Source organism: Pezoporus occidentalis, unplaced genomic scaffold (assembly GCF_034315485.1).
Source record: "Pezoporus occidentalis ecotype Australia unplaced genomic scaffold, CSIRO_AGI_Poc_V1 ctg98, whole genome shotgun sequence".
Lineage (NCBI taxonomy): Eukaryota > Metazoa > Chordata > Aves > Psittaciformes > Psittacidae > Pezoporus > Pezoporus occidentalis.
Window position 1 is genome coordinate 3718526 of NW_026916347.1, and position 21997 is coordinate 3740522.

A 21997-nucleotide genomic window follows, 5' to 3' on the forward strand; every position below is an offset into this window, starting at 1 on the left:
GGATATTTTTGCTACTAGTAATGAACAGTTTATACTGTGCTAGATCTCGAAGACTGCTTGCAGGATATAACATGACTGATGGGACACTGCATGTTGGGAAATAAGGAAAAAGTGAGGATGTGGTAGTAAAAAGTAGGTACTGTGCCTACTCAACAAAGGATGGGAGTAATTTAGAAATTATATTTACATTTTTGAAGTTGTTTAAATCATTGAAAGCAGTCATTGACACAACTCCAGGCCTCAGCTAATAGTCTGCGAGGAAAGATACTTAGGAGTACGGTATCATAATGCAAAGATTTCTTGGCTGGCTTGAATCACAAGCAAAACAAGCTTGCTTGTTCATACAGTACATTGTATAGCATATATATAATTACATGAGATATGATTTTTCCTTTCTTTCTTCCATAGCCTCAAGATGTTCAGAAATCAGTCCTAAAAGGAGTAATTAATGGTCTGCTACAAGAATGGACAGGGTAATTATAACAAGTGCTTGCTTCAGTGCCGTGTCAGCACTTAAAGTTGATACACATTTTGTTTTTATTCTTTTAGCTAAAGAAATAATATGATTTGATACAACTTGTTTGACTCTTAAGAACTTGTCTCCTTTTGGCAGGCAAATATGCTGAAATATATCTTGAACTCTCTAAGCTGACATTCAACCCCTGAGAGGCAGACCCAGGCCCAGCAATACATTCCTCCACAAAATCTCAGCTGCCTGTTGCCAGGGCAATCTTTTGAGCATCTGAACTGTGAGATGAGTTAAGGAATTTATCTAAAGTAAAATATATTCTCCCTGCTCACCCTCCAACAGCAACTAGGTGATTTTAACCTAGGTAATTCCTTGATCCAAAGTTTACTTCACAATACTGTTCATGTGTGACACCAGCATAGAAAAGGCAGTGCAGGATGCAGAAAGGGATAGCCCAAAGGCAGATGATTTGGAGGTGACAACATTTTAGCAAGAAGCAAGAGAAGTGAGAATGGAGTTTGATTCATGAAAAGATATGGCAAGCGTCAGTGCCTTGTTGTGACTCGCCTGTGACCCAACCTTTGGCTGTTCCTTTCTCTACCTTATAGTCCTTTTTCTGTGCTGTTGCTGCATTTGGTAATGTAAAAGCCTTGAAACAGATAAACACCAAGAAGTACAGAGTCTGCAGTGGAAGAAGTGTATAATAATTCTGACAGGAAATATCAAGCATAAGGCAAATAAACACTTCTGCAAAGCAAAGTTAAATTGTAGGTGCATGATTTCATGGCTCTTTGTGTATATCATGTATACATATAGTTCTGCTTATTATTTCGTTCGTTCATAGGCCACGAACAAAAGATGATCTTAGAGCATACTGTATACTTCTACAGGTAAGAAAAATACAATATTTTTATTTAAGTGTATGTCTGCTTAGTGTATAATCTATAAACCAGTATACTCTGCAAAAAAAGATACTTCACATTTAATTTCCTGTTATAAGAATGCATTAAAATAGAGAAGAAGTTTAGGGTATGCATGATGGGAATGGGAGCTTGATGGAATATAGTTGATGGGGAAATGTTACATAGGTTAAAACTATGAAGTAACAGACATGTATTTGTTTCCTGTCATTTTGTGGGTTGGAAAAACAAATGTTTTAGCAGATTATTTGTTCTTTTTTCCTTGTTCCTAGATTTGCCTTACTGTTATTCTGTAACACTGATCTTTCCAGAAAGTTTCAGTATATGCACTTTTTTATATTGCTGTAACTTTCTCCAGAATTGCATTATATCCAGTAGACTCTCCCCAGTCTGACTGGCTACATTGTCTGATTTCTGCCTGTGTTAGGGTATTACCTTTACTATTATATTTGATTTGCGTTTGTAGCAAATTTGCCCTTTAAATTTTACAAGTGTAGATAACATCTCTCCACACAAGGAGAGATTTCTGCTGCTATTTGAGATGATTAGATGGTAATTTAATTTTTTGAGACAATAGTTTTCTGGGGTGGTATGCTAGCTGTGAATTATAAGGGATATATCCTGCTGAAAAGTAGGAATGTGTTAACTCATACATAAGAGGAAATAGGTTTGGACTGATATGCAGGAAGACAGGAGCTATGAGAATCCTTATTACTTAGATGGAAAGCACATCACTCAAAGGAGTATAATTTATGTGCTATGCATTAAATGATAATCCAGAAAAATCTATTGGGTACTGCCTTTATTACCTTTGGGCTTTCTTTTGAAACTAAAACAAGAAAAGAAAAAAAAAATCACACTTTTACAAGATAGAAGATATGTACTTTTCATTTGAACAAGAACAAACATAAGAAAAATTCCTAATGACTTCTTTCCCTTTCTGCAGTTTATTAACCTAACACATTTTTTTAATCTTTTTCAGAATCCTCAATTTAGTAACACTTCTACTTATGTCATCTATGCTCACTTGCTAAGACAGATAGCAGCCTTAACAGAAGCTGACCATCATTTCCTAGTGCACTGGTCTAAAAAGTAAAAAAAATTAAAAAAATAAAAATAAAAATTCCATTTTTAGGATTACAATTGTTACTGTATTTCCATTGATGTTGACTGTTTTATAAATTACATGGAAGTTAATTTAATTGAGTACAGAGATTGTTTTTGTTGTTTTCAAAGTACATTTGGGCATAGTCCACTAAGTGATACTGATTTATAGATGCAAACTGTATATAATGTATAAAAATGAATATCTTTATGCAAAATAGCCTTCATTCCAAAATAACTTTTTAAAGTTATTTTTCTGTAACACATGCAAAATACTTATGTATGTAAATTTTTTAGGTATATGTTTAAATGCTATTATAAATACAAACATCTTTATGATCTTTGTGTAAATAAAGGTATGTCTTGGATAATTTGCAGAAGATACTGTAACTTTACTGTGTTTTATGAAATTCACAAATCAAATCAAGTCCCTGCTTCATAGTGTAATGGAAGTGGTGAGAGACTGTAGTTAGGGCATTAGATTTTTTTAATTAATTCAAGTAATTCTTAATAGCATGTCACTAACAAAGTCATATGGGGTAACTACCCAAAGAGCAGGTTTTAAGAATTGGTATGCTGGTTGCCTTCCTCATAATAATTGTGCAAAAATTTCAGTGTGGTGTAAAAATGAAAAATTTGAATGGCCATATTCACAATTCCCTGACCTTTAAGGGAATCTGTTAATAAAGGATTTTCTTACCTGCAAGGTTGGAAATTATATTCCCCTCTCCCTACCCTCTAATATGTCTAGATTTGCTTAAATATGTGATATTATTTCATTTGTATCAGTGTTTACAAATAATGTTTACCCTCTTGATTAGGGATGCAATAGGCATATCAATATTTTTATTTTTAAAACATGTATCAGAAGTCTAAACCATTAAAATAAGAGAGCTCTTATTTACAAAAGCATTCTCTAATACATGTACACATGTGTATTGTTGTGATATGGAACTGGTGCACATAATTTAAAATGTGCACTTGTCACAAGCTTCAGTACTTTCCGTTCTTTGTTCAATAGGACCAAGTGTCTCAAAAAAAAAAAATCAGACTTCTTCACTATTCAGATTGTGGATTGAAATAGCTAAGGAGTTTTGTTTTCTTTTTGTTTACTAAAAGTCAAGAACTAATGATTCTACTGCATTTTGGTGTTTTTTTTTTCAAGTCACAGGCATTAAAAAGCTTAGCGGTGCACTGATGAAGAGCACTGCTGTGTATCAGTGTTTAAAAGCATGCTTCTTAAACTTTATATTTGGCATTTGTTTTTACGTATAGGGCATGTTCTTTAAAAAATAAAATTGCAATCTGATAATAAAAGCCCTAGTGTGGGCAGTGATCACGTGAGAGTAACTGCAACACATTTGTTTTAGGATTTCGCAGAAGAGGTTCAAGCAGCTGGTGGACAGGTTACTGCAATTTATTTCTTTACGCTTGTTTCCTGCAAAACCTGAAGAGTTTCCACCTATGGTGAAATGTACCTGGTGGATTCCATCAGCAGCCAAAGTCTTGGGTTTATTTAGTAGGTATTTTGCTTGAACTGTATATGCATATGTATGTGGATATATATGTATATTTCTTTGTATGTGTATACATATGAGGAGGAATAGTTTATTCCTCTTCTGGGTGAGATTGACAATGATAGTGGCACAGTACAAACTAGAATAATATGCCAAAAAGTAATAAACAACAAAAGGCATCTTCTATTGGGAAGTATTTGTAGTTGTTTTCTGGTAAAGGGTAATTGCTATGCATAATTTTCCTGTAACAAGTGCTCATCATTCAAACAAAAGTCCATGGAAGTAACCGATGCTTAGGGTTTCCCTTAGTTTTGTAAAAGAAACTGGTTTAAGTGTGTAATTCCCAGAATTTCTTCTGTAAGTGGCTTAGCCCCACAGAAATATTTGGCATCCAAGAGAAGCTTGGCAGTGCATATGTCCAAAACTACAGCTTAGAAAAAGTAAATCCTTGTCCAGTTCAACCATAGAACACAGAAAATACGACAATTGCAAATGCAACCCTTCTCCTCCACTCATCCCAAACAGCTTAGTGATTAGAGCATTTGCTATGGAGATGAAAGGCTTAAGGTCAGTCCGCTTTTCTTTAGAGGTAAAAACATTTTCTTCTCTCTAAGAGAAGATGAAACCACCAAGTGAAAATTAAGATTGGAGTGAGGACATTTTCATTTCACTGTCAACTTAAAACTGCTTAAAAGCATTCTGCACAGTCCTGCCTGTCCAGAGTGACAGCTTAGATAAAGCTCACCTGTATCTGAAAAAAAACATGTGTTGTCTAGTCATCTGTGAAAGAGTTTGTAGTTCCATATTTCTGGGAAAAGAAATATTTAGTAATTCAAAATACATTACTTTCTGACTGATCAAAAATTAATCATGTTTAAGTGGATTTACAGAAAACTTATTAGATATTTGTCATTGTGTGAATGAAACACATGTTGTTATACGAATATTAAATAATGAGATAGGCAGCTTGAATGTGAATTGGTTTTCTTGATATGGTCATTTTTGTATTGGTGAGGCTAGATGGTATAGTAGTTACCTGAGGAAATAGGTGTATCTTTGAGTACTATGTTTTATGCCACTCTCTTTCCATCTCTTTTACAAACAGGCATCAAACTCAGAGAGATAATTGTTACCTGAAAAGCATGTAGATGTTGTATCCATAGCTAAGTTTAAAATTAAACAACAATAATTAAGAAATCCATCTATCAAACTGTTTTTTCATCGATTTCAGCAGAAAAGAACTCTATGCATGAAACCTTAACTTAGCTTATGTCATTAAGTGTCATTAAGCATCAAATGGACGTTCTCTTATCATAAATGGGCTGAACTAGGTATTGTTTTCCACAACAGTTAGTGTGATGTCATGTTACACTTGTTAACCTGCAGGTAAGACTGAGACAAAGTTATTAGTATCCGACTTGGCTTAAAGTTTCTGAGGGTGCGGGTGCCCAGGATACCTAGACAACAAACGTGCTGAATCCAGGCAGTATTTTAAAAGACTTTTGTGTTTTCTTTGTAGATGCTGCAAATTGTCTGATCAGTCCTCCTATTATTTCATATACGGATTTCTACAATTCTACACTTGATCATATTGATCTTATGGAAGAATATCATAACTGGCAATGTTACGGAAATTCTCACAGGTAAAATAAGTGGTTGTTTCTTGTTAATTAGTATTTCAAAGCACTGTGTCTACACTATGTATATCATGTATATCTATCTTATAGCATGTATGTAGTGTGTATATATAACCACATTAAATACTGTATTTTATTGGAAAAACATTGTATAGCTGCTACTTGATATACTTGGTATTGCATGGGTGCGAGACTGCATGCAACAGATCTCATTCTGACTTTGCAAACTGGAGAAAAGATGTGAAATATAGATGATAATATGAGTTTATTATTTACTGGCATAGACTTCTAATTGTGTCTTACTACAAAAATATAACCTCAAATATGTTCCTAGAAAGTGCTGTGTGCATACTTACTACTTAATGATGAAAATGTCTCTACCTGTATATATGTGGCTCCAATCCTATTTGCTCCACTAAAATCAATAGCACTATTTCTGTTACATGAAGATAACATACAAGTTAAATCTTTACAGACTCAAAGCTTACAAAGGTATTTCTCTTCTTGTAAGAGGCAGCCAGCAGTGTGATTTAGAAACATCTAGAGAAACAGGCATTTCATTTTACTGCTAAAATTTAAAATCTCAGTGACATTTTCTTAATAAAAATGTTTTGTATAGCTGTATCTTTTAGCATATTAGTATGTATCACTCAGTCTTTACAGCTTGAATCACAAGATCAATTAAAATTCCTCATATTTCAAGACTTTTCAGTAAGCTAATATAAGACAACAGCCAACCAAATGTAGCTTTTTGCTTATTCCATGTGCGGTTTTCCTTGTCTTTAGCAGCAGTTGAGGAAAACTTCGCATAATTTGCTCCACTAAAGCAGGTATTGTAGGCTAGGTTTGTGTCTGATACCTGATATTCTGCTTGGGAAGGAATTAAAAACAAATAAATGGAAAAGAAGGCAAAAAAATGCCCCATCAAACCCCATGACACATGATAGCAGTAAATGTTCAGTAGGTTTTGCATAGTCTCAGTACAAGTATTGGAATCTGGATACTGCTGAGCTTCAGATTTACTTTTTTTCCACTGGCACCATCTGGCTGTTTTGGCACCCACATCCAAACTTACAAAAGGGCTGCAAGATTTCCACCTGCTCCAGTTCTTTTCAGTTAGCTGGGACACTGGGAATTCAATATATGTCAAAACAAAATTTGCTTGGTACATAATTTCTGGAGTAGCTGAAATGCAGACTAGCTGTATTATTCTTAAAGTAAATTTAATTCTTTTACTTTGTTGCAGCCACACTTTATTCTAATTTTAACATCTTTTAACTCTGTGTCATTCCATTAAAAAAAACCAAACAGACAAAACAACAAACCAACAAAGAATCACAGTCAAGTCTATATGCTTAGAACTAAGAAGGTCAAGTTAGGAGCAAGTCCTGGTTTACCTTCCACATGAAATATTTTGAAATACATAATTATTCAAACTAAGTTAACACTCCTTGGTAAAACATTTTGGATTGGATTAGGATATCCAGGAGACCAAATGAGAATATTTTGCTCATTTTCCTTTCTTTCCTAGCAACATCTGAATCCCGAGCTTCTAACAGGTAGGATTCAGGGTGCACATGCAGTTTGGATATAAGACGCACACACAGAGTCTGAAGCTCTGTGTATTTAAGTATGAACTTCTGCTAGGTGATGCATGAGCTGAATCACCAAAAACAAACAACTTACCAAAGTAACCAATAAAAAAAATCTTTTACCTTGGCGATTTCTACAGTTTTTGAGATTTATTTGTATTATTTGATTGCAGTGGAATGTGGGATCTGATATTTTAGAAGCCCTAGATGGTTGTAACTTCAAGTTAAATCTAAAGAACCTGTGGAAAATCAGTTCCTTTGAAAGTCAGTTCTGCAGTAAATAAGCCAAACCAACATTATTTCTACTCAGTACCTAAACATGCTGCACTGAGATAGCTGCTTTTCTTGTATTTAATAACATATTATAATTTTCTTTAATTCAGTGTAGCAATTAAAATTTAGTATTTAAAGCAGGTGACTTTTTATTAGGTCTGTTGATAATGATAAACAATAAGAAAGAGCTTTATTGAGAATAAGTATTATTACCGAATACAATTTCTAGTAGTATTTGCAGATAAGTTTGTTCTACTGAGTTATGTATGCAATGCAAAAAAACCCAGCAGCTATTTGCAAATTACTAACAGTGGAGGGAAGTAGTTCGGGAATCATAATGCAACGATTCACTCCTGTACTCTTAAAAAGTAAATAATATGCTAGATGCAAAAAAAAAGGAAATACTCTATTTTCTTTTCTCTTGTTAGGTTTTCTTTCTGTCAATACCCATTTATTATTTCTATAGCGGCAAAAAAAGTTATTATTCAAAGGGACTCAGAACAACAGATGATAAGTATTGCACGGGTAAGTCATTTAGTGATAAATGTTTGTCTCATCCAATTGGTATTTTATAAGTTTTTGTTAGATCGATATTACATACAACCTTTCATCACAACTTCTAGAATTTTGGACTACCCTGAAAAAGAACTTGAGCAATTTTACTCTTACCAGTCTATAACTGTCCGTGCTGGATTCTCTCAGGCTTTTTTATTTTAATGTTCTCAGTTTCAGGATATTTCTAAATGCCAGTGCTGTGGAGAAAATGACTGTAATTACTTTTTCTTCTTTTTTTTTTTGAGAAACCAGCATAATGTTCTAGCATCTTAAATTAACAGGATAATTAAGGAAGAGAAATTCCATGAGAATTTTGGACTGTTACCTATATAATTCCATGAAGATATGTTGTCATGGCAAACCAAGATGTAAGACTATGTCCACAAGTCATAGGAGAGGTATTGCTTCTGGCCAGCCTCTTCTGTTTTGAAGGAGACACTGCCTGCCTCTTTCAGTGGTCATTTTGTTCAGGTGCTAGGTGATACTGCTTTCCTTGGTGCTGAATGTAGCACCACCACCTGTGGCATCATTCCTGTCTTGGTGGATGTGTTTTGTGAATAGCTAATTAAGGCACATGCCAGTCTCTGAAGTCCTATGGGTATATTTTTAACTTTGTGGAGTTTTATAGGTGGCTGTACAGTTGCCATGTTCTTGTTAAACTTCCCGATAAGTTAGTTCAAATATGGTATAAATACTAGAAAAGAAATTGCTCTCCATCCCTTAGAACGTACCGAAGCAGCTAGCATGTTAGGATAATGTCTTTTATGCAAGATACTCAGGCCTTTTTACATTTAAGAAGTGCAGCACTTTGGCTTATAAAAGAAGGTACTGCATGTGTGACATTTCTTCTTCATTCAAATAGCAAAGCCTTGTGGATAAAGTATCTCGCAGACAGAAACCTGACATGAACATGTTGTTCCTAAATGTGAAAGTGAGGAGGACGCACCTTGTTAGTGATTCACTTGATGAGGTAACAAAAATGTAATTAAATGGTGTGTTGCTGCAGAATAGCTGTTGCACTTGGATTTCAGTTTGATAAGTCATATTTAAATCTTTCTGTGCTAAGAGATTGGGAATATGACTATATAATGCTAAATAAAAAGAACTGCATCACTGTCACAATAGCAGTGCCACAGAATAAATTGGGTCAGACATTAACTTTATTTGCACTCTCACAATGCTCCATAGCGAAGCCCATAATAAACATACATGTTTGCATGCCATGCAGTCTGTGTTTGCAATTTTTGTTTTAAGAGTACAATGAATAATTATTAGGTGATGTAGGACTTGGTTCCATGATAGGAGCAGGAATAGTGACTAATCACTAATGACTTAGTTCTGTTCCAGTTTTTGGAACATTTTTATTCTTTTCACAAACTTCTCTGTCCTAAAAGAATTATTTTAGGCTTTCTTAAGTTCTTATCTTGATTTTAACTAATTCCTCACATTCTTCATGTAATCTTTTCCTTTTTTAGAAATGAAACAGATGTGTCCATTAAAGTAGGCAGTTCTTCAGTATCCACTGGATCTTGCTAATTAACATTACATAATAAAATCTAGTGCTCACCTTTTGTCCAGGTGGCAAAAACAAGACCGAACAAGTTCTGATTGCTAATCTTTAGAAAACATAAATTTAAACTAACATTTTCCTAGATTAAAGCCTATTTTGGCCTCCTTTCCAAAGTTAGAAGAAATATAAGTGGTAATACTGCTTTCTCTTGGGCATTGTGGGTTGTTTTTTTTACCCCACTGGAATTACCAGGAGCCACTTTAAGAGCTTTGATAGCCAAAATATTCTCATACTTATTTTTGATACTTCCTTTGCCCATCTTGGGGATGTGTAAGAATGCATTATATTATCCATATTCTCAAAAGTGTGGAGAATGGAAGATGGGGAAAGATGTCTTATTTGTATTTCAAATTTAAAAAAAAAAATTGCAAAGGAAAATGACTTTAGCTAATAAATAGCTTATGACAGGTAATACAAATACCTGTGTCATAAAATTTGTTGAACAGGGATTTTCTTGAGCTGCTAATATAGAAATTATTTTAGCACATGCATCGTCCTGACTGATGTAAACACTTTCTGTAGAGCTGGATAGTAATTAGTGGTTTAGAGAAAAAACTTGTAGGGACTTGATCTGAAGGATCACTGCTAATTGTGAAAGGCTATAATCTATTTCATTGCAGGTCTTTTGCACACCTGGTTGTAATCCAGTATTTTAGGATAAAGAAATGAAAAGAACTTGGTGCCATTGTCTAAAAAACAGTTTTATTTTTATGTATTTCCCAAACTTGCTGTCAGGTATCTTAAGCTGAAAGTAAGGCTGTCCAAATATTGAAAGTTTTAGATTGCTCCTTATTTCTAAATATCTCCAAAAGTTGTCTAATTTTCATAATTTTTTTTTTTTAATCTATCATTTCTTCCTGGCAGAATGTCTTCTGCATCTAGTAGCTTATTAAGTCTGCTTGCACATCATTCTTTTGAAACCTGGAGAGCAGCACCATGTGCAAGGTAGTTTATGATATCAAGTAGTCATAGAATCATAGAATTGTTAGGGTTGGAAAGGACCTTAAGATCATCTAGTTCCAACCCCCCTGCCATGGGCAGGGACACCTTATGCTAAACCATATCACCCAAGGCCTCGTCCAACCTGGCCTTGAACACTGCCAGGGATGGAGCATTCACAACCTCCCTGGGCAACCCGTTCCAGTGCCTTACCACCCTTACAGGAAAGAATTTCCTTCTTATATCCAACCTAAACTTCCCCTGTTTAAGTTTCAACCCGTTACCCCTTGTCCTGTCACTATGGTCCCTAATGAAAAGGTCCTCCCCAGCATCCCTATAGGCCCCCTTCAAATACTGGAAGGCTGCTATGAGGTCTCCATGCAGCCTTCTCTTCTCCAGGCTGACCAGCCCCAACTCCCTCAGCCTGTCTTCATACGGGAGGTGCTCCAGTCCACATGATCATCTTGCTTCTGCAGTTCAGTCATTGTTTTAATATAGTTTAGACCTATTAGTAGGAGATGATGCCAATTACTAGTTTAAACAAAGTGAGAGTGGTAGTGACAAAGATACATTCTCTATGGCTACAGGTAGTGATAATAAGTTAAATGTCCTTTTTCTTCTTCCCTACCTATTTTGCAATAGCTAGCAAGGAAGAGAGCAGATCTGAAAAAGAAGTTGAAAGTCACATTTGTAGGGGAGGCTGGTCTTGATATGGGTGGCCTGACAAAAGAATGGTTTCTTCTTCTGATTCGCCAGATTTTTCATCCAGATTATGGTGAGTCATACATGTTCTAAAATGCCACATGAAAATATTTTTTTCATTTTAAAAAAAAACAGTGATGGATAAGAATTCTTCATTAATTTGGTATTAAGCAGACCTGTTATTAATTTATGAGAAAACCAAGCAGGCAAGTTAGAATTGCATATAGACAAGAAGTTTTAGCATAGAGGAAGGTAGAAGAGACTGGAAAGTCTTTGAAGAGCTTTGAAGATGCTGGCTTTGGACAAGGAGGTTCAAGCATTGCTGAAAAAGTGAGATTTTGCTTCAGTGTTGTGGCAAAATTAGAGGGTGGACAAATTTCTGATCAATTGAAGGGTTTAGAATTAGGATTCAGCTCTTCAAAACTTTAGTCATGTTAAACCTTGTTTCAGAAATCAGAAGCTCCAATGTTCATTGTTTATTAGTGTCCCTAGGCTAGTGAGAATATTGGATATGAAGCAGGGGGATTTGAGACTAGCAGTAGATTTTTCCTTGAAGTTTTTCCCAAATATATGTGTGGTTACAGTGTTTCTATCTCTATCAGAGGCAGGATCTTGATTTACCTTTGGGCAAATGTGAGAAGGACATAATTTCATGGAGTAGGTCAAGGATAATTTTAATCTGTTTAATTCAGATGGAATCAGGACTTTGAAAGGGTTGTTTCCATATCTCTTCTGAATAGAAAATTTATTAAAGTTTTCTATGAGTTTTAGTGAATTGCTAGACCTAATAACAAGCTAAAAAGGATAAGCAAAATGCAAGCCACTGAATCACTGACAATTGTCTGCCCTTGGAAATATTCTAGAATATATGTGTGAATTCATATGTTAGGATTTAAAAATAAGCTTATTCCATTTAGCTTAATATGTTGTCTGGTTGCAATTGGAATATGATGTTCTTGTTCCAAAATAGGAAGAGACATACAGCAGCCTTTGAAATAGATGGTTGTCATGGTTTAACCTCATCCAGAAACGAAGCCCCACACAGCCACTCACTCACTGCCCCCCCCCCCCCTTCCCAGTGGGATGGGGGAGAGAATCACAAGTGTAAAAGTGAGAAAACTTGTGGGTTGAGATAAAGACCATTTAATAAGTAAAGCAAAAGCCATGCATGCAAGCAAAGCAACACAAGGAATTCATTCATACTTCCAGTCATCAGGCAGGTGCTCAGCAATCCCCAGAAAAGCAAAACTCCATCACATGTAAAGGTTACTTGGGAAAACAAAACGCCATCACTCTGAAAACCTTCCCCTTCCTCCTACTTCCCCCAGCTTTATATGCTGAGAAGACATTATATGGCATCAAATATCCCTTTGTCAGTTGAGGCCAGCTGTCCTGAATGTGTCCTCTCCCAGCTTCTTGTGCACCCCCAGCCTACTCACTGTGGGGTGGTGTGAGGAGCAGAAAAGACTTAGACCCTGTAAGCACTGCTCAGCAGTAACTAAACTAAACACCATTTTCAGCACAGATACAAGACATGGCCTCGCGCTAGCTACCATGAAGAAAATTAACTCTATCCCAGCCAAAAGCAACACAATGGTTTATCAAATTTTGAAGTGGAGATAAGACCAAAATTATTTGTATGCCACTGCCATCCTTGCCTCTTTCTTCTCATACTGCATTTTCTGTTTTTACATTGCCCTCAACTGTCTTCATATTGCTAGTTTTCCTTGTTTTTGTAAGTAGCCACAGTTGGATGCTGTTTCTGTGCTCAGTTCTGGTAAACTGCTGACTCTGGCTTCCCATGTATCAATGGTTTCCATTTGCACTGATAGTCTGCAAGTTCTAGCACTATTTCTGTGATTAGTATCGGTAGAGGTTTAACCTTTGATGTGATATATTCTGCTTGGGGTATCTGTATAGCCAGTATTCTTAAAAGTGGTCTGAGATGCTCTCAGAAGAGAAAGGACCTTCAGTCAGGTACAAGGATGGTATAGGCTGATGTGAGACAGAATGAAATAGCCTGCCTCTGCTGTTACCAGGACCTGTGAGCCCATAATGAAAAAAAAAAAAAAAGGATTTTCTGAGTAGGTAGGAGATGGGAAGACATGAATTAGCATTCACAAATCAGCAGTTCAATCTTCTTGTTTTATATTGTTCTAGATGGATTTGGGTCAGGGCTTTTTCCCCACTCTAATATTTCTCAAATGAGTCAGCTTTCCTCAGCTGTGCATGGAGAAATTACTGATGTTATAATGGGTTAAAGTACTTCCAGGCTGGCTCTTAAATTAGAAGCATTGATTTCCAGGGACTTCAGCATAACACCTGATAGTCATTGGCAGAATGCAAGAGCTTGTCTGTCTTTGCTGGAAGTGTTTATGTCCCTTGAATGCGTGGTACTCTGTTGTTTATAGGACTCCTTTTAAAGGTCCAGAGCTTTAAGTCATAAATGTATCCTCAAATCTGCTGAGGTCATTATTTGCCTATAACCCTTTTTCTAGTAAAAAGGTTGCTGTGTGGAGAAATGACATTGGTGATAACCTTTATAGGAAATAATTTATCCTGGAGAAAGCATTTTGTAAGTTTTACATTTCTGTTAGTAAAAACGTGTTGTCAACAGAGCTTGGCAACTGATGAGTTTGGAAACGCTTGTGAGTAATTATTTTTTTTCACCTGCTCTGGCAGACTTCCTTGTTTAAAGTGTAAATTCTTTCATTGATACATCTATCAGCCAAGTGTAGGAGGAGTTCAGAAATGTTCTCGTCCCTTGGAAAAGGACTGTATACTCTGCTGTCTTTAATGTTTAAGTTGCAAATAATGTATGTCAGAAGCTTGGAAGGAAAACCATAGAAAAACATCACTGTTATTATCCTTTGCAGGTTAGCTGCAGATATAACTCCTAAAATTAAAGAACTCCCAATTAACTTATTTGTCTGCCCTCCTGTTTGTTACAGTGCTTTCTTTGTCTCAGTGTGGACAATTAATAAGTGGTATATGAGATCTGTTTTGTTCCAGCATCACTGCCATCTTTCAGTATATGTGAACCTTGCTCGTCCTTATATGGAACTGTTTTGTTGCTTCTTGTAAAGGCATTGTCTAAAGCTTTTATGATGAGCACCTTTTTGAGCTAAAGTTCAAAAGATGAAGTTCAGGAGAGTAGCGGAGGAGGGAATATGAAGGCAGAGTTTTACCTGTAAATTTTCATAAGACCTAGATGTCCTTGAGTCATCATTTGGATTTTTATTCTTTTTTCTTTTTTTTTAATCCAAAGGAGTTTGATTTTTCATTTAAATATTATTTTTCCCCAACTTCATCTTCAAACACAGATGCAGTGAGCTACTGCTTACAATATGTTCTTAGAGCTGTTCAGTGCTTTGGTTTGTACACTGACTGTGGAAACAATAATAAACTGTTGTGCCATTCAGTCCCAACAAATTAAAACCACTTATCACATTTTATCCAATATACTGCACTTCTGAAGTTAATTTCACTGTTAGTGCTCACTTAACTAGTGTTTCTTGCTTCTCTGACCAGTACATCTAGGCATCGGAAAGCTGGTATGTGGTTTCATTACATAGGTTTTTACTTTCTATCACTCTTTAAAACAGAATGGTCCACAAATAGCAGTCAGACTAGTCTATAGTGATGATTTCAATAAGATGTAGCTTGTCATTTAGACCAGTGAGTGGCTTTTCTAGGGTATTTGTGTTTTGATTTTTTGTAATTTTTTTTTTACTTCTCTGATATTTTTTGACAGAAAATATGAAACATACCCCTTTGCTGCTAGTGTATGTATAAGATAAACCTTTTAGAGCTTTCTATTCTAAGAAGGTAAATCTTATGGTATTTGTACTATGGTGCTCCAGCCAGCATTTTTAAAGACTGTCATCTGCTATTGACCCAGAAAGGGAAGAAGAAATGGTTTACATTGCAGCAAGAAAATTTTTGGTTAGACAGTTAACATTTCTGGCTGCCCTGATGATGAAGTACAGTGAAGAAACGGATTGCACAGAGACAGTGCAGAATATGCACGACTGGAGGCACTGAAGAACTTTGGTTTCTTTCACCCCAAAGGGCTGAAGGGCTTGAGCCTGCTTTGGTGTCTTGGCACTACGCTTCATGGTTCTCACCCAAGCACCTGCAGGCTCCTGATGTGGGTGGGAAGATGGGCTCAGAACAAGTGTGGAGATAAGGGTGCTCCTAGAAGCACTCTTAAAGTTGCTTGTTTGAGAAAGGTGAGGTTTTGTATGACTTTTTATGGAAGCTCAGGCTCTGTAAAGACCACTGTTCCTGTTCTGCAGGCATGTTCACCTACCACAAGGACTCACACTGCCATTGGTTCAGCAGCTTTAAGTGTGATAACTATTCTGAATTCAGACTGGTTGGAGCTGTATCCTTTTATGTGTGCTAAACAGTACTAAGCACACAGTCGTTAAATGACTTGGTGCAGGGGAGAAATAAGGCATCAATTAAAGCTCATTCAGTTTTGTATATACAAGCGTGTTCCATTTTAAATGTATAAAAAGAATGTCATAGAAGCAAGTGAACTAAAAATAGGAAGCAAATGGTGGTATGTGGGTACATGGTACATTTTACAGTCAGAAAATCAAGATGTATGTACTTACACCTCTTTTTTTTGTAACTGAATGGAAGCCATGTGTTATTTTGAAAGCAAGTTTATTTCATAGGTTTTCTGTTGCACTCATATATTAAGTTCTCAGACACAAATGATTAATGATATTATTATAACTACATCAAGATGAGATGGTGATGTCCCAGCTTTACTGATCGTAGTTGGACCAAGTGATCATTGTAGGTCTCTTCCAACTGAACTATTCACTTCTAGTGTATCTATATCTATGTGACTATATCTAGTCAGTATAATTTTTTGGTATAATTTCAGATTTGTTTCATGAGTACACTTAAATGTGCTAGCTGATGAGCTGTAGTGCCAGTGCGGGTTTGTCTTTATGCTTTTAGATTTATTTTCATAAACATACTATATTGAGCTCTCTCTAGAATTTTGGGATAAAAAATAGATATCTGAAGTTCTGCTTAAAAACCTTTTTCATAACAATACTTTTAATAATTTATTCTGGAAATGCTTGTATAGAATATTATGAAAAAGATTATCAAGTGTTCTGTCAACGTGCATCATTTGACCACTTCAACAACTACTTAATTATAGTACAGAACTGCAGTTAGAATTATCAGTCATAAACAAATATAAATGCAATTCCTTCTGTTTAGCGTGTATTAGAGTATGCTAAGTAAAATCTTAAAATATTTTTCCAAGTTCATTAAAATATTAACTATAATAAAGATGTGTGGAGTTTGCCCTTAACGTTTCACTTGTATAGCTTATGGGACTTGCTGTGTATAATAGCATCACTTTGGATATCCGTTTTCCACCTTGCTGTTACAAGAAATTATTGAGTCCTCCCATTGTTCCCTGTGATCATAACACACTTGTAGGCATCTGTGCTGTCACATTAGATGACCTGTTTCAGATTATGCCTGTAAGTATAATGTTTTTAAGAGGCTAAAAATTACTGATTTGAAACCTGTTTTATTTGTATTCAATGTTTGAATTATAATCTGTTTGAAAACATCTTTTTTTTCCAGTGCAGGCTGATAGTTGCCTTTTCTTCTGAAATCCTTCATGTTTTCTAGCATAGCAGAATTTTTGTTGATCTGCTTGAAGTTAGAATACCAAAATATGATACAAGTATTCTAGGTACATTTTCCATAGTAAAAGTGTGAGTTTGTACTTAAATAAAAATAAACAAATACATTAATTAAGCAGTGAATTTTATTTGTGTACATGTTTTGAATATACAGCTTTTCCCAAAATCCTTTCTGTATAAAGTAGTGATTCTGGCACATCCTTGCAAAGTGCATCACTTAGTTTTGTAGATTTACTGAAGAGTTTTTATTCATGTTGTAGGAACTGGCTCATGGACTAAGTGAACTTCTATCCTATGAGGGCAATGTTGAAGAGGACTTTTACTCAACCTTTCAGGTCATTAAATACACAATTATAAGTGATTCTCAAACTCGGTCAGTAATTTTTACCAATGTTTCTGCAGTGGAGTGGCCTACGACTCTGTGATTGCTGATTGTTTGGAATATAATTGCATGGACGTTAAAGCTTCCTTCATGACTAGTCTAGTCCTGGAGCATCAAGGCATATAGATGCTGGTTCCCTTTAGAGGCTTTAAGCTGTTGTTCCCTGGCAGTGCAGGTTGATCTGAGTGCTGACTGCCAGGGTCGCATGGCCAGCTGCTGGTGCTTTTCCAGCTCTTTGCTTGATCTGAAATTGCCTTGCAGTTGATGACCTTGTCTGTGGAATTATTTGGCTGCAAAACAACTCCTTTCCCGAACTGAGATGCTAGCCAAAGCTTGCTCTGGTTATTTTACATACTTTTTTCCTGGAAATCTGCCTTGAACAATAGCTTGTTCAAATTACAGTAATTTTGCCTGACCTGTATGTCTAACTGCTACTTCAATCAAGAAAGCCTTTTTCATTTATTCATTGTTTTAGAACACATACCAGTTAGTAAAATTTCCTGCTGGTTAGTGAATGTTTATTGGACTAGTACTGACCTTTTTTTTACCTTGGCTTTGAATTACATTATTATCAGACCATATGAGAATTTTTAAGTGGGTACTTTTGAGTTCCTAGGTGAGCTGCAGTGCAACAAGTACCTTCTTAATTGTATGTGATGCTTCAAAATTGTTCTTTTCTGTTAAAAACTCTGTGGCTTCAGAGCCTGCAGGTTGGTTTGATATGGCACTGTGTAACAGGGTCAGTTTTTCTACTTTGAATACCAATTTCTTGAGCAATTTTTGAAAATTGTAATATTTAACTTTTAAAAACCCCACAACCCTCAGAATTACAGCTTGTGCTAAAGAGAGAGGTGGAGGAAATACATGAAATAATAAATACAAGCTTTGTAATTTGTGGGTATACAAATGTATTTTCCAGTATTGAACTTGCCTCCTCTTTTTCTCCAGGTTTTTCAGGAAGAATTTGGTGTTATAAAATCTTACAACTTAAAGCCAAATGGAGATAAAATCCCAGTCACAAATCAGAATAGGAAAGGTACTTCAGTACATATTAATTACACATATTTGTCAGGTTTAAGTTTGTCCTTTTTTTCCTTCTTTATAAGCCTAGGTTTTCTTTAACAAAGTGTGAAAATGAAATTACTGTAGGCCCTTTCTGGTATGCCTACCAATTTTGTAGTAACTAAAATGGAATGTATCCATTTTTCTTAATGCAGTATAATTTGAGAGAGCACAACAAATGATTATTGAAAATTATTATATTGTAAAACAAAATAAAATGTTTTTTCTTTTTTAGAGTATGTGCAGCTCTATGTTGATTTTCTTATCAACAAATCAATCTACAAACAATTTGCAGCTTTCTATTACGGATTTCATAGTGTCTGTGCTTCATATGCATTACTGGTAAGAATAAAATTAAATGTAACTTTTCTATTTCAAATATGTGACAATGACATCTAAATTACACAAATTACACTGGATAATTTTAGGATTCATGAATAATTTTGATTAATCAACGTAGTTCATTAATTCAACGTAAACAGAAGAAATTAAGCAGGTAATCCAGCTGTTCTCCATAGTGTTCCATTGAAAGCAGATAAATAAAGCTCCACAGGTTAGATTTATTAGTATGCATTCACAGACACTTCATGTGCATGTTTACAAGGATTCTCTGTATTCCCTACAGTTATAAACAGCAGAGCAACTGTGTCTGTGCTCTTAAGTGACTCCTCTGAAAAAGCATATTATTTTTTGCAGGCAGAGCACACAGTGAGGTTGAGATTAAACATTCTTCTGTATTCAGTTCTGTTTGGTGGTTGGAATGCCTTCTGTAATTTACATCATGCCCTGTACAGTAAGAAGAGAAAGAAAATTGCAATTTCCATGAGATTTGCTTCATTCCTGTGAAATTAGCCGCATATGACACACTTTCAGCAAAGTGAAATGGGACTAACTGCAGGGAAGGTTCTGGAAGGAGAATGAAAATCCACTGAAGTGCCATTATGTGTTCCCATGCAATTTAACAATGTTGTAATAAATTAATAAATAGATTCTGCAGGTGTACCTTTAGCAGTTGTTAAACACAGTTTATTGTTATGTGTGTTTGCTCTGCGCAGCAGTGTGTACAACTAAAAGTCAAGTTCTGTCAACCACCACTATTAAGCAACCTACACTGGGACTTTTCAGTGTAAATGGAATGGGAGTTGTAGCTGAAATTGAGATCAGGACTCTCCATCTGCATTCCATATGTGTACAAACTTAATTTTCTTCCTGACCCATTTGTAATCTAATCATACAGCAATTGAGTCAGTGTGATAAAGGTTAGAATGAAACAGTGAGGAAAAAAAGAAATGTATTAAAATATTATGTTATCCAGTAATTTGCTTTTTACTATATACAGTAGTAAGATTCTTTAAAGTACAAAGGAATTAATTTTTCTATAAAACAGTTTATGTTATAGATTTATATTGAATGAGATTATTTTTTTCTGTAATGCCAAAAGAAAAATTGAATCATAGAATCACAGAATGATTAGGGTTGGAAAGGACCTTTAGATCATCTAGTTCCAACCCCCCTGCCATGGCCAGGGACACCTCACACTAAACCATATCACCTAAGGCTTTGTCTGACCTGGTCTTGAACACCGCCAGGGACGGAGCATTCATAACCTCCCTTGGCAACCTATTCCAGTGCCTCACCACCCTTTCAGGAAAGAATTTCCTCCTTATAACCAATCTAAACTTCCCCTCTTTAAGTTTTAACCTGTTACCCCTTGTCCTGTCACTACAGTCCCTAATGAAGCGTCCCTCTCCAGCATCCCTATAGGCCCCCTTCAGATACTGGAAGGCTGCTATGAGATCTAGTATCTGAATCTGGTAGAATCATTTCTCGTTTAAAAAAAAATAAATTAATTCTGGCAGTTACTTCGTCCAGAAGAGGTTGAAATTCTTGTCTGTGGCAGTCCTGAACTGGATATGTCTGCTTTACAGAGGAGTACCCAATATGAGGGCTACCAAAAAACTGATCTCACTATACGGTAGGCTTAATTTTTTTCTTTGTAATTACTGAGTTTAAAAACATCATAGAATGGTAGACTAGGTTGGGAATAATCTCCGCAAGAATAATCTGAGAATGATTGAAGTTTTATAAACTATTTCCAAATAAGACAAAGACACAAATTATCTGCAAGTAGGAAGAGTTAGATCCTTCATGGCATAATGTGTTGCTGGATACCTTTAAAAGGCTATAATGAGATTGAAATGGAGACAGTTTGAAAAGAGTAGCTTTAAATCCTGCCTAGTGAAGTCTGGATAACAGAAATAAAACTCAGACTTCTAAAAATGCTTGTTCTCTTCCAAGTCTATTTAATACTAAGGATGCTTGTATTAGTTAGTAGAAGGCATTTGTATTTTTATAGAAAAACAGGCTTGGGCATCGTTTGACAAGAAAACATTCCAGAATTTTTAAAACATTTTACTTGTCCAGTCCCTAGGGATTCATTTAACCTTACATTTTAGTATAATACTGATGTCCTATATATTATAATAAGTTCTCAGTAAGTGACATTCATCATGTAGTACTTGTGGTTGTATTATCCTCATAGCGTTTTGTCATGATATTGCATCTTACACCATTTTCTTCTCCCTCTGCCCTGAACATAGATACTTTTGGGATGTAGTGCTTGGATTTTCTCTTGACCTTCAAAAGAAGCTGCTACATTTTGCTACTGGAAGTGATAGAGTACCTGTGGGAGGAATGGCTGACTTGAATTTCAAAATTTCAAAGAGTGAAACATCCACTAATTGGTAAGTAATATTCTGGATGTTTAAATATTTTTTGTTACATTATTTCCTGAGAACCCTTATTGCTCTTGAATGTGTTTTTTAAAGAGCAGGAAGCTAATATATAAGGAAGAAACTGCATGGACTTCTTTAGTTTGTCTTCAGAATGTTATTATTGATTGCATAAATTCTGCAGGTGACCATCTATTACAATATTGATTCTTCAGTCAGTGTTCACATTTGAGGCTGGGAATTCTTTATTTGTAGAGATCCCTTCTTTTATTATTTCTAACATGACTGCTGAGCTAATGGAAATATACTGTGAATCACCATGAATTTTTCTGAATTCAAGTCTATCACTATGTATAGTAGCCCCCGAAGATGCAGAAAATGCTTGCATTCCTTCTTGATGGTCTAAAGAAGAGTTTTAACATGTATGGCTGAGAAGTTGTAGCATTTCTTTAGGGTCTCTGCTGAGTATACACCTGATACACAGGTTGCTCCAAAGAAACAGCATCAAAGTAGCCTTGTAATTTTGTTGTGAAGGTTTAATTGTTCGTGCCAAGTTCTCATGTTTCTGGTAGTGGTTTATTTTGTATTGAATTGACTCAAGAAATTCTATGTATGTCCCAGCTACTGTTTTCCTTCTCAAGATTCTAGAAAGTCAGTTTAAGTAATCTGGAAAGCTGTATAGAAAAGCCCACTGCTAAGCAGTAATTGCTGCTAAGCAGTAATTACTGGCTTTACCTAGAGTTCTCAAACATTTAGGGTAATCAAAATACTTAAATGGAACTATATTTTTAGACAAAATTTTGTTGGGTTTTCTGTGGGGAGCTGAATTAAATGCATAAACAAAATAAATTTTGGGGTT

General features: G+C 35.5%; 1 protein-coding gene across 3 annotated transcripts in view; it reads left to right on the top strand.

Annotated features, from left to right (window-relative positions):
• The window catches only part of HECTD2 (HECT domain E3 ubiquitin protein ligase 2), a 40663-nt gene that overhangs the window by 14570 nt on the left and 4096 nt on the right, over positions 1–21997 (top strand). For all 3 annotated transcript variants that reach the window (XM_062606857.1, XM_062606856.1, XM_062606855.1), the window contains 15 exons: positions 409–473; positions 1314–1359; positions 2372–2481; positions 3864–4012; positions 5530–5653; positions 7941–8037; positions 8930–9037; positions 11219–11351; positions 15577–15665; positions 16636–16794; positions 17223–17297; positions 18293–18380; positions 18642–18748; positions 20266–20381; positions 21007–21150. In XM_062606857.1, coding sequence (XP_062462841.1) covers positions 409–473; positions 1314–1359; positions 2372–2481; positions 3864–4012; positions 5530–5653; positions 7941–8037; positions 8930–9037; positions 11219–11351; positions 15577–15665; positions 16636–16794; positions 17223–17297; positions 18293–18380; positions 18642–18748; positions 20266–20381; positions 21007–21150 — 1610 coding nt within the window. The remainder of the gene's footprint in view (positions 1–408; positions 474–1313; positions 1360–2371; positions 2482–3863; positions 4013–5529; positions 5654–7940; positions 8038–8929; positions 9038–11218; positions 11352–15576; positions 15666–16635; positions 16795–17222; positions 17298–18292; positions 18381–18641; positions 18749–20265; positions 20382–21006; positions 21151–21997) is intronic.